This window comes from Macaca thibetana, chromosome 2 (assembly GCF_024542745.1).
Source record: "Macaca thibetana thibetana isolate TM-01 chromosome 2, ASM2454274v1, whole genome shotgun sequence".
NCBI lineage: Eukaryota > Metazoa > Chordata > Mammalia > Primates > Cercopithecidae > Macaca > Macaca thibetana.
This window is the reverse complement of record NC_065579.1, coordinates 144076109-144088684: the sequence shown is the minus strand read 5'-3', so window position 1 is coordinate 144088684 and position 12576 is coordinate 144076109. Positions and strand designations below refer to the sequence as shown.

Here is a 12576-nt window from a genome sequence, read left to right as displayed (position 1 = left end):
TTCTGCTCTTTGCTTCCCTTGTGTGCATCTGAAATCCCCTCTCCTCCTGGCCCCTACCCACCCTCTGAATAGTGTATGCACCCCCACCCACACACCCCAGGCCTTGGCCCTATGACAGGTGACCTGCAAGGCCGTGCACCTCTACATGGCGCTGCGGTATTTCCTGGGAGGCCTGCATTTACCCTTGAGAATGTCTCCACCCCACCCCCAGGCCCGAGAAGAGCACAGAGTCAGGGGTGAACAGAGTTGTGAAATGGATTTCAGCTGAAGATCCTCTTCCCAGGCTTATCAGGACAGAGGGCAGCGGGTGGTCACAGTGTTGCCACAGCAACAGGCAAAATAATTGGGTAGTTTGGGTCAGCTGTGGGCTCCTGAGCCCCCTCATGCTGCCCCCAGTATTGGCCCAAGCAAGACCCCTGAATTGGGTGGGGCTGGGAGATGAAGCCCCTGCCTGGCCCTCTCACCCAGCTGCTGCCTCCACTATGGCCTTCAGGAGGGCATTGGAGCACCAAGCCCGAAACACAGGTGAGAGAGCCACCTACCTCCGTCACCATCGTCAGCCCCAGCAGGTAGCTGATGCTACACACGAAGGCGATGAAGATTTCCCGACGATAACCCTTCCTTAGGAAGGATGGGTAAAGATCAACCAAGGATGTGATCTGTCCTTCGACTTCAACAAACTGAGGAGGGGAAGAGAGAGAGCTGGTGAGCGGCCGACGCTCAGGCCACCCTTGCCTACTGCTCAGAGGGAAGGGCCCAGGCACACACAGTGCAGGAGCAGATGAGACCATCCTTGTGTCCAGAATTGGCCTGTGAGATCAAGTTCAAGTGTGGGAGCCTGACTTCCCTGGCTGTGCCAGGGGAGTCCCACCTGCCACTCCTCGGAGCCAGACAATGTAACATGCGGTGGTCCACACCCAGTTGGCCAAATACTCCACACCTCTGCATCTTCGCTTAGGCTGTTCCTGCCGCCAGAATGCCTTTCCCCATCCTCTGAAGCTCAGCTTGAGAACAACTGCGCCTCTGAAGCCAAGCTGACCCTCTGTCCTGGCACATTCAGGGGCATGAATGTGTTGCCATGACAACCTTCCTCATTGATCTCCATCCTCTTGGAAGATAAGGGTGGTATCACACTCACTTTTGGGCCTCGAATGCTAAGCCTGGCCAGACATATTGGCTGCTCAGCAAAAGTGATGAATGGGTGGACCTTAGCACCAACTTGCTTGGCAGCTCAGGGGAAGTCTGAGCCTCAGTTTCCCCATCAGTGGAATGGCAGGCAGTTCAGGTCAGATTCACACAGTGGCTTTCAATCCTTTGGGGATCACAGACCCATGAGAGGACTTTTGCATGTGTGCACACACGCTGTGTAACTACCTGCTGCCTGGGACTCCAGGAACCCATCCCTGGGCTCCCAAAGGAAAAGAAGCTGGTTGGAAAAGGCCCCTCCGTAGGTAACATTCCAGGGGGATTCTCAGTCTTTCTAAACCTTTCCATCTATATGCCTAACCATTTGTCTTGGGGCTTGCTCCATAGCATTACACAGAAAGCTGCCTCATTTTTAAATGGATAAAACTCCACCCTTGGGTAGGCATCGCCATTGATCTCATGCCTAGCTGATGGTCTCCAGACTCAACTCTTCCCCTCCTCCTGTGCACAGGCATTGTGCACGTAGCACAGTCTCAGAAGAGAAGCTTTGGGGTTAAGGAGCACACAGCAGCACTTTAAATTTGGATGGCTACACCCAAACTTCTCTGCCAACGAACACACCCTCCAAGGTCTATCTGATCCCTTCAAAAGTCGAAGAGCTAATCCATCCTGGACCCAGATGTTCTTTCATCTGAACGAGGCTTTTGGGAAGGACGTTTCCCCAGCATTCCTACCAGACAAATCTAACCCCTTCCTCCTTTGGGACGCATTGCAGGAAAATCCAGGGAAGGAACACAAATGAGGAGAAATCCCTGCCATGTGCCGACAGGGGCTGGAGAGATCAGACTGCCCCCAGGAATAAGGGAAAAGATAAGCAGGAGGCTCTCGAGAGGGGCCGAGAGAAGGGGCTGCTTTTTTGACCTCTGACTCATGTGTCTGTCGCAGGGGTTTTGAAGCTGAATTGCCACTGAATTATAGCAAACCTGCAGCTCAAACGCTAAGCTTCAAAAGGAGTTAAAAATAAAGGTTCTTTCCTTTGAGATGGGGAAATCAGAGACAGGAAGGTCCAGTGTCGCTGTGAATCAGGGCCAAGACCAGCACAAACCCCCATTTCTCAGTTCCTTCGTGCTTCTGGAGAACACTGCTATCCTCCACCAGCCTCTTGGGCCCTCCCTCACTTAAGAGCTTTCCTCTCTGTGAAATGGGAGGATCTTGCCCACTTAGCAGGGATGTTGAGAAAGATTTGAAATTATTAGAGTAAAACCGTTCACCCATGTCAGCAGGCTGGGTGAGCTCTTTGGGTGCAGGAGGAGTGGGTTCCAACTCTCATCTCCTCTCACAATTTGTTGAAAAACCGTGTCCAGGCTGGGTACAGTGGCTCATGCCTATAATCCCAGCACTTTGGGAGGCCGAGTCAGGCAGATCACCTGAGGTCAGGAGTTCGAGACCAGCCTGGCCAACACGACAAAACCCTGTCTCTACTAAAAATACAAAAATTAGCCAGGTGTGGTGGCGCACACCTGTAATCCCAGCTACTTGGGAGACTGAGGCAGGAGAATCACTTGAACCCAGGAGGCAGAGGTTGCAGTGAGCCAAGATTGCGCCACTGCACTCCAACCTGGGCAACAGAGCAAGGCTCCATCTCAAAGCAAACAAACAAAAAACCATGTCCCTCTTGGGTAGTCTGGATGGCAACAGGCATCTGCCTCCACATGGCTGACTCCTCTACCCTGTCTCACCAAGAAATGCACAGCAGTACGATGGCTCTTAGGACAGATGGACTCTCCCACCATTGGTAGGAACCCTGATGAGCCAGGGTCACACTCCCTGCTCCCCTGCCCAGGACGCAGTGACATCAGCAGGAGGCCTCTGCCTGTTGGCTGTAGATCTCCATACTTCCAACAGGAGGAAGTTATTTTGGGGAAATTCAAGGGGAAGGCCAATTGGGACAAACTAGCAGGTAAGAGACAGTTTCTGGGGACAGGGAGACCCAGCACCAAGCCCTTAACTAGCTGTGTGGAGCCTTGGCTAAGTTCTTGGTCTCTCTAAGCCTCAGTTTCCTCAGCTATAAGAAGGGTAAAAATAGTACCCAAGCAAAGCAACACTGCAGCTTAAAGAGTTCATGTATAAAAGCCAGGTGCAGGGCTGGCAGGAGGGCAAACTGGGGAGCCAGTGTTGAATGGGGACAGAGGTTCCATTTGGGAAGAGGAAAAAGTTCTGGAGATGGATGGTGGTGATGGCTGCACAATGTTTGAAGGTACGAATGCCACTGAGCTGTGCACTTAAACCTGGTTTAGATGGTAAATGTGGGTATCACCCCAAACACACATGCACATAGAAGCCCGCCACGAGGCCTGGCACCCAGTGAACACCTCTCATGGCAGCGCTGTGATCCTGTCACGGTGAGGCACACTGCTGGCATCTGCAAAAGCTTCCCCATTTCCCCAAGTTCACAAAGCAAATAGATGCAAAGGAGGAAGCCCAACCTGTGCCATCAAATTCCCATCCTGGTTCCCTGGGACATGGGGCCTGGGAGACCAGTGACTCAGGTTCAGTTTCTACTCTTGTCCCTGGCAGGTCATCTAACTGCTCTGAGCCTTGAGTTCCTTGCTCTGCAAAGTAGGAGGAGTGGCTGTGAGAACCCACCAGATTCTCTCCGTGTGCCACTGGCACAGGGCCTCTCTGAGAGATGCGTGTCCTCCACCAGGTCCCACCTCCTGGGGAGAAAATCTAATGAGTGACCATCTCCACCTGCTCAGGGAGCCATTTCCAAAGCCCAAGTGGCCTATTTTGGGCCCATGAAGATGTCATGCCTTGTCATTTATTAACCTTCTGTTTTTGTTTTTTTTTTCTTTCACTTAGAGCTTTGGAAGAAGTTATAAAAGCCATTTGCTTGGGGCCTCTGAAGGCCAAACTCATTAACTAGGAATGATTAATGGAGTCCTCCTGCTTGTTTATTCAGCTCAAGTCCATCAACAACTGCAGAAGTATTTTGTTTTCCGTCTCCCTGATGTTTTCATTCTGTCTTCTCTGCTAATCCTGCCCCCTTCTCTGCCAAATCCCCCGCTCTGTTCTTGACCTTGCTGGCTGGCCGCCTCCTCTCTCTGGACTCACCCTCCTCTGCTTGACCTTCAGAGACTTTTCCCCTACCAGGTTCTGAGGACCCACTTGGGACACTGACTTTGAAGACTGCGGCCCGCGGGGAGGGCGACAAAGGGCTCTCCCGCCCTGGTTGCAGGCTCCAACCCCTCAGGGGTTCTCAGTTGCTCAAAGGCTTCCCAAGAGGCATTCAGACCTCCAGACCCAGACTACACAGTCTGCATCCTACCTGCTTCTCAGCGGCCCACCTGCGTGGTGCTGCCTGAGGGACTCATGCTGGCCTGGGAACACAACCAGCCTGTCCCACATGCCATCAGTCCCTACTCCTGGAGTCATGTCTATGCTCTGAACTGTTGTTTCAACAAGACCCTGTCAAAACTACACCTATTTCCAGGGAAAGGGGCCAAGGAGCTCAAGTGAATTGTCCTCCGAGCACTGCTGACTACTCTGCACCAGGCACTGGCCACTCTACAGCCAGATGCAGCCACTCAGCGGCTCTCACTGGCATTCCCTGGCCATGAGTCACCCTCTAGTGGAGGCCCTGAAGGGGTGGGATGTGGGGTGTAGAAGTGCAGGAAAGAACCTCAGTGGAGACAAGAGTCCTGCCTTGGGAGGGCAGAAGCCAGGACAGTCAGAGGTCAGGGCGGGTCTGAGCGAGGCTCCCGGCCTGTGCTGTGTATGAAGCATGGGAGGGAGCCAATGCCTGGCCTCTCGCACGCTCCAGGGAACACAGAATCCTGAGTGTGGAGTAGGCTTCTCCTGGGCACTTGCAACTGATTACGATGGCCCCGACAATGACCAGCTCACACAGAAATGTGGGTCCCTTCTCCGAACCGCCCGTCTGCTGTGCCCTCCCGTGCCCCGCCGACGCTCCACTGGAGCGCATCATGACTTATTGAGTCGTAACCTCCAATTCATCATTTGTGGCTTGACGGTAACCACAAACCCTGGTTGTCCCTGTCATAACCCACCCACTCCGAGAACCTCTGGATGCCCCTCTGCCAGCAGACAATGTGCCATGCCACGTTTTGTGTGCACTCCATTAGGCTAAATAATTATCTTGTTCAAATGCACTTTCTGGGGACCCAGAGCCTTTTCTATTCCTGGTGTCCTGGTGGAACCCTCACAGCTGAAGCACTGGAAGTCTGACTGGAGTGGGGACGGGGGTTGAACACCTCCCAGGTGGAAAAAGGAGGCTTTCCCAGAGTTAGGCTCCCTACAGGGGCAGTCGCCCCAGGGCCATCCTGGGACTTATACGCACCTGGCTATCCAGTCCAAGCAAGAGAAGCATAATAAAAAAAAGAATGGACCAAAACGTGGGCAGCGGCATCATTGTCACAGCTTTTGGGTAGGCAATGAAGGCCAGGCCAGGACCTAGAAAGGAAAGAAAATGGGGAGGGGCACAGGGGACGAGACATCAGCCGCCAAGCCACTGGGAACCCTGGGCTCACACAAAGACACTCAGACCCAAATACAGCAGGGAGCCAGGTCTGAACTCTGGCCTGGGGAAAGAGACCAGGCCTGTCTCACTTTTGGGTGGGACACGCTGGGGCTCAGGAGGGGCCCGGTTTTAGCATCTGCCTCCTACGCAGCACACGGGGCCTCCTCACAAACCAGCATCCATTGGGGCGTGGTTATTTGGGGTAGGACGAAGACTGAGCCCGGGACTCAGTCTGCAGCGACAAAGGAAAGGGAGGATCCTCCCACCCCAAAGCAAAGCCATCGAGTGGACAGCCTTCGCTGGAAGGAGGCGGGGGAGCGTGCTGGTGACCTGACCGCCCGCAGTCTCCTTTGCAAAGGGAAGGTTTCTATCTTTGAGTTAATGGCGAAAACACCATAGGAGTGGAAAGAAAACAAAACCATGCCCAATAGGGGGCATGTCTCTTCAGGGGTGCATTTGCAGGGCTCTCCCTGGCAAGGTCAGAGCCGAGCCCACAAGGTCAAGGTTGGGCCAACCAGGGCCCAAAGCTGAGGGAACGTGGGTGCAGGGGCAAGGTCCCAGGCCTGCAAGCCCTGAGGCCTGCATCCAAGTCATCCTCCTCCAATTTCGTTTTGGAATCACCCCATACCCTCTCAGTTTCCCCACCTGAAAAGTGAGGGCCAGGTGGCCATAAATGACTCACAAGGAGCCTTCCTGTGTTTAGATTCTCAGAGGTAGATACCATGTCACTAGAAAAGAGCTCTGGGTTTCCAAAGAGGGGACTTGGCTAGAACCTGAGGAGAGCTGGGGAGATGGGAGCTGTCAGCTCAGGGGATGTCTCTGATGAGAGACATTCCGGAGACAGAGAGAAATGTCTCCTCCTGTCTCCAGCCTGCCTGAAAGCGGATGCCAGCGGAAAGAATTTAGTTGTTAACTGAGACCTGTGGGTCTGAGAAGCGAGGGCAGCAAAAGAAAGTAAAATCTACATTAAAAAAAAAAAAAAAAAAAAAAAGTCAAGAAGCAGGAAACAAAAAGGCCAGAGCAGGAGCTGTTCAGCAGGGATTAGAAACCAGATGAATGGCTCAAGAATGAAAAACAAAAAGCAAAACCCAACTTTACAATAAATTGGAACCAGAAACCACAGTATATGGTGTTAACACCCCCAGTGTGGCAGGGAAGGGTGCGTCCTTCTACACTCCGGAGAAAACCTGACCAAAATATATCCTTGGGCAGCAACAGAGTGGTTGGTCATTGAGATGCTGGACACCCCCACCAGGAGTGGGGGTTTACCAAGCCCAAAATTGCTCAGAACATGCCCAAAGGAACCAGGGCCAGGTTCAGAAAAATATGGCCCCCAGGACCTGGTGAGATGACTTTTGAATCAAAGTTGAAGTTGGAGTCAAAAGCCGCAGCGTTTCCACCAAGGCTGGGGCCCTGCTGGTCCCCACAGAATGTCAGCGCTGGCCCTGACTGGTCCCCACCGAATGAGGAATCGAGTCCAGCCAGCTGCGAGACAGATGCAAAATGGGTCCCCACCACCCCCAACCCACCAAAGACATTGTGAAGATTCTCAATTCGCTCGTTTCTGTATTTTAGTTTTGCCTTTCTCAAGCCAGCCTCTGGGAGAGGGCCTGAGCATCCTTCTCTAAAAGTGCATGGTGAACTCAAGAGAGAGAAGTCCAGGAGACATAATCTAGCCACTCCGAGAACCTCTGGATACCTCTCCGCTAACAGACAATGTGCCATGCCACGTCTTGTTTGCACTCCGTCAGGCTAAATAATTATCTTGTTCAAATGCACTTCGCTCAATATGGTGCTTGTTAAAAGCTTATTAGAGAAATAATCACCCTTGATGTGCCGGCTGTTCAGACATCACCGTGGGGAATAAATGACAAGGTGTTTGAAGTGGACGGGAAAAAAACAACTGAGATTGACAATATATGTGTCTATGAAAATACTTCGTTGTCCATGGAGGAAGATATATTGTATGTATCTATCTGTATCTCCCATTGCCAAATTCACTCCATACTCCTGGAGATTCCCACTCAATTGCAATTGGTTTGCAAGCCCTCAGCTGAAAGCAAGCCATCTGCGGAGGAGGCATAAATCATCCCTGGCTCCCCTCACCACTCTAACTGCTAAACTCCCAAAGGGGCGTGGGGACTTCTGGAGTTACATTCAGCATCCTCAGTCTCTGGCCTGCTTTTGGGGGCTCTTTGGGCTGGGTGGAGGGAACAGTACATCTGAGGGTCCACTTTGGAAGCAGGGACAGTGGAGAGGTGTGTGGGGGTGACATGTGGATTTGCGAAGGTGGTCCTGCAGTGTTGTCAGGGGTCTAAGGATGGGGCTGGGCCGTGTGCGTCTCTGCCAAGCAAAGAAGACAGTGAGGAGGGGCCGGGGGCTCTCGGAGGTCACAGAGGCCCAGACAAATTCTCACACTGGAAGGGCCAGAGGTTGTTGCATGTGTCCAGGGTGGGCTGGGTGCCAGGAGGGGGACACCCTTGTGTCAGAAGGCCTGTCCAGCATGTGACAAGTGGAGAAATAGTGGACAGGATGTTCAGAAAGCCCTGTTGTAGCCCCACCTATCCCAAGCAAAGCCCTTGCTCTCAGGCTGCTGGTCTCCTCATCTGAGAAGGGAACTTCCGGACGCACGATGCTGAGGCACCTTCTGACCCTCCAATGCTAGGGCTCTAGGACTCAGGGACTGGGACATTGCCTCATGTTCCAAATACAGATGGCACAGGAGGTCAAGGGCAGTGGAATGGCAGGGCCTCCGGCTGTGTCTGGCCCTAGTCTATGGTGGTCCCTGAAGTTAATAACCCTCACGCTCTCCCATCGGCTTGGAAGGAGCCTCAGCCCAGGACCCTTGCCACCTCCAGGTAGCCCCAGGGTGGTTGTAAGAAATTAGGACATGGATGGGGTGGCACTGGGGGCTCAGCATGTAAAATAACAAAACCAACTGATGACCACCCACAAAGTGAACTGTGCAGGGCCGGGGAGGGGTGGAGAGGCCAGAAAGGTGGACTTTGAGGATCCTGGGAGCCTGAGGGAATCCCACAACCCAAGCCACTGCAATTAAAGCTACAGGCCCAGGACCTCAAGTAGCCGTGGCCAAGTCCCAGAATGGAGGCACCTGAGAGACTGCAGATTCTAGCAACTGAGGGCCCCATGATTCTCAGGTTCCAGAAGCACCTTGCTGGAACTCTGGGATCCCAGATTCCTAAGGTCCCTGTCCGTGCAGGGCCCGTGATTCTAAGACACTGGCATCCTCCATGCCTATGACTCCAGGTAGCCCGAGGAACAGCGCCTGGTCAACAGGGCCCACACCCCAAGGGGTGACATTGTACTTACAACCCACCCCCAGTTAGATCTGCCACCGTCCCAGTAGGTCGTCCCCTCATCTACTCCCTCCCCCCACACACTGCACCCAGTGCCTACGGTGGTGCCTGACACAGAGTGGGGACTTGTTCACGAGAAATCGGTGGAATGGATGAATGCGTCTGCTTAGAGGGAGCGCGCTGGGAGCAAAGTGCAAAATACAGAAACCAAGGCTGAGAAGGTGGTGATGAAATGCCGATTGGTGGCTGACTTGGGCCTGAGTTAGGAAAGTGGTTTCTGTTGTGGAAACCAGGAGTTTGCTGGGGAAGGACGGGAGGCGGGGAAGACCACGCTAAGGTAGCTAAAAATTCCCCAACTTAACCACCCCCCACGCTTTTGCCACCCCTCAGGCCAAATTGCAATAAAAATGTTTAAAATTTGGCTTTTGTACTCTTTGATATTTGGGGGACATCTTGGTGGGGGGGGTCCATTTTAGAAACCAGGCTCGTCCCCCCTCAAAGCCCCCTGGGGTCTGGCTTCATGCCTGCAGTACTCGGCTTACACACTAGGTGGCAGTGCCCACCACCACTGCCACCGATACCACCGTACCTGACTCAGCCACATCAGCAATGTCCACCCCTTGCTCTTGTGCCATGAAGCCCAGGATGGAAAAAATTGCGAAGCCAGACACAAAACTGGTACCACTGTTCAGGCATCCCAGCAGCATACAGTCCCTAAGTTACACATATGTCAGGGAGCAAGTTAATTCACAACACAAGGAAGCCACGCTCCCTACTTCTCTTTTTCTTTAAACATCATCATCATCATTTCTAAAGTCCACGAGGCCCGCCGGCGCAACACTTGCCTGTACGAGTTGTACTTGTACTTATTGTAGCTCCCCAGTGAGGTCATAGCCCCCAGGCAGATGGCGTAAGAGAAGAATATCTGAGTCCCAGCGTCAATCCACACCTATAAGGGGGAGGGAGGTGGCAAGGAGAGAGAGGAGGGCTGTTAGAGCTGGCTTCCTGGAGGAGGCAGCGAGGGTTATGTCCACCCGGCGATGGGCTGGGGACGGGACTTTGCACATGCAAATGGAACACTTATGCTCGAATCCAAGGTGACTTTCACGGCAATACTGAGCTGCAAGGAGCCCCAGAAATCAAACACCCCACCTCCCAGCGACCTAGCATCAGGGTTAAGAGGCTTCAGAAGCAGATGGATCTGGATTCCAACCCTGGAATGACAGTGGACAAGTATCACTCCTGCGGTCTCAGTTTTCACATCTATAAAATGGGCTCCATTGCCCTACCCCATAGAGCTGTTTCCCAGGTTCAAAGAGTGGCGATTCAGCCCAGTGCCAGTTACACAGCAAGCCCATAAGTCAAGGTTGCTGCCACCACCATTATTGTTACTGTTTGCGGACCCTCAAGTTAGAATGCGGAAGGAGGTCCCAAGGGACTACGCAGCCAAAACTGCTCTCCAGAATCTTCACCAGGCAGCTCCAGAGGGTCTGGCAGCCACCTTCCCAGCTGCCCTCTGAGGCCGGCCAACCCCTCTCCCACCTGTGTCCTGTCCAGGGGGAAGGGCAGTGGGGAAGGAGAGTACAGGCCCTTGGGAAGCAACCGGAAGGCCCTGGGGATTCAGGTCCTCAAACAAACCCAGAAAATCTCCCAGGGATTCTGCTACCTCCCTGAGGTCACAAGGCTGAGTGCCAGAAGGTGGGCTTTCGGTATCTGCCCCTCGACCCTCCAAGGCCATCGCCCGCAGCGCTCCAGGTCCTGGCTCTCCCATCCCCAGGATGCAGCAGCCCTTGTGGCTGCAGTGGGCAGAAGCTGGGTCCGAGGGGAGACTTGCTCATCAGAAGATTTCTCCCCCTTACCTGGTGCAGGGCCTAAAGCAGCCTCTCTAAGTGGCCAGCCTCAGACATCCTTGACATGAAAACAGACGCACACAGCTAGAAAGGTCCGTCAGCACCGGGGACAGGCACACCCACCACAGGCCCAGTGGAAAAGTACCCGGGGGCAGTGGCCCAGTTAGACCTGTGCACCAAAGAACCACGGAAGATGTGCTGCCAGCGGCCTCTGCCCCTGCCCTGTCCTGTGCTGGCCCAGCCCTGGGTGGGAGGGAGGACAGTGTGTCCCAGCCCCGCAGTACCTGTGGGTCCTCGAGGCGGGTGATGTCAGGATACAGATAGAACTTGATGCCTGCGCCCGCGCCCGGCAGTGTCAGCCCTCGGACCAGCAGCACCAGGAGCATGGCGAATGGAAAAGTGGCTGTGAAGTAGACGACCTGCGAGGGAGAGAGGGATTCAGGGGGTCATGGGCATCACTTGCTGCTGCTAAGTCTGAGTGTCCTCTCAGAGAGGCAGAGGGGAACACTGGTCAGGATCAGGGGTTCTGGAGCCAAGTTTGCTGTCTCTCTTGCTGTGCGGTCTTTGGCACATTGCTTAACCACTCTGGGACTCAGCTGCCTCATCTGTAATCTGGGTATATACAGGTACCTACCTCACAGATTTCTTTTTTTTTTTTTTTTAATTTGAGACGGAGCCTCGCTCTGTCACCCAGGCTGCAGTGCAATGGCACGATCTTGGCTCACTGCAACCTCCGCCTCCTGGGTTCAAGTGATTCTCCTGGCTCAGCCTCTCGAGTAGTTGGGATTACAGGTGCCCGCCACCATGCCCAGCTAATTATTGTATTTTTAGTAGAGACAGGATTTTACTGGGTTGGCCAGGCTGGTCTCAAACTCCTGGCCTCAAATGATCCACCTGCCTCAGCCTCCCAAAGTGCTGGGATTATAGGCGTGAGCCACAGCACTGGCCCACCTCACAGATTTACTGAGATTAAACGAAAAACATCCTATAAACAGTTTGTCCCAGGCACCATCTAAGCACAAAATACAGTGGTGGATAAGACAGAAAACAAATCCCTGCCTTTGTGGAACTGACATTCCAGGGTGTAGAGGTGGAAAATGCAAAATCAGAGAGTAAGCTATCAAGTGCACGTGCAGAAGGCTCAGCCCAGTGGTTGCCAACCATGGCATGTGCCGATGACATGCAGGTCATATTAGTTAACTAACCACAATGTTGGTATGATTCCTATGGTTAGGGATCAGATAAGCATGGATTCAAATCCCAGCTCTGTCCCCTCATTTGCTGTGTGATCTTAGGCACATTGCTTAACCTCTCTGGACCTGTTTCCTCATGAGTAGAATTCAGATAAGAGTAATAGAAGCCCCTCACCAAGGGGTGAGGTGAGGATTCAATGGGATGATGCTTGTAACACTGCCACTCAGTAGGTGCTCCAGAAAGGGGGCCTGTTGTTGACACTGATTTTGCTGGAAGGATGGGACCTTCAGGGAAGAAAATGAGGCCTCTCAAAGGCCCTTAACTGGGAACAGGAAAGGCTCCCTACTTCACCGGGCCTCTGGGAGACCCATGGCCTTCGTTGGGTCACACTGTATGTTCCAGACAGGCCAAGATCAGGTGTGAGGTAGGGACTAGAAATGATGTGGCCGTCTCCTCCCAAGGACCTTCTGTCTTCCTGTCCTGCAAGCACTGTTTGTGACATCAGTTCTCATGGATGGATTTTCCCATT

At 53.3% G+C, this 12576-nt stretch overlaps 1 protein-coding gene across 4 annotated transcripts in view; it reads right to left on the bottom strand.

Annotated features, from left to right (window-relative positions):
- The window catches only part of SLC6A6 (solute carrier family 6 member 6), an 85577-nt gene that overhangs the window by 9548 nt on the left and 63453 nt on the right, over positions 1-12576 (bottom strand). For all 4 annotated transcript variants that reach the window (XM_050781666.1, XM_050781664.1, XM_050781665.1 and 1 more), the window contains 5 exons: positions 11138-11272; positions 9849-9952; positions 9593-9717; positions 5507-5619; positions 543-680 (listed from right to left, as the gene is read on the bottom strand). In XM_050781666.1, the coding sequence (XP_050637623.1) occupies positions 543-680; positions 5507-5619; positions 9593-9717; positions 9849-9952; positions 11138-11272 (615 nt within the window). The remainder of the gene's footprint in view (positions 1-542; positions 681-5506; positions 5620-9592; positions 9718-9848; positions 9953-11137; positions 11273-12576) is intronic.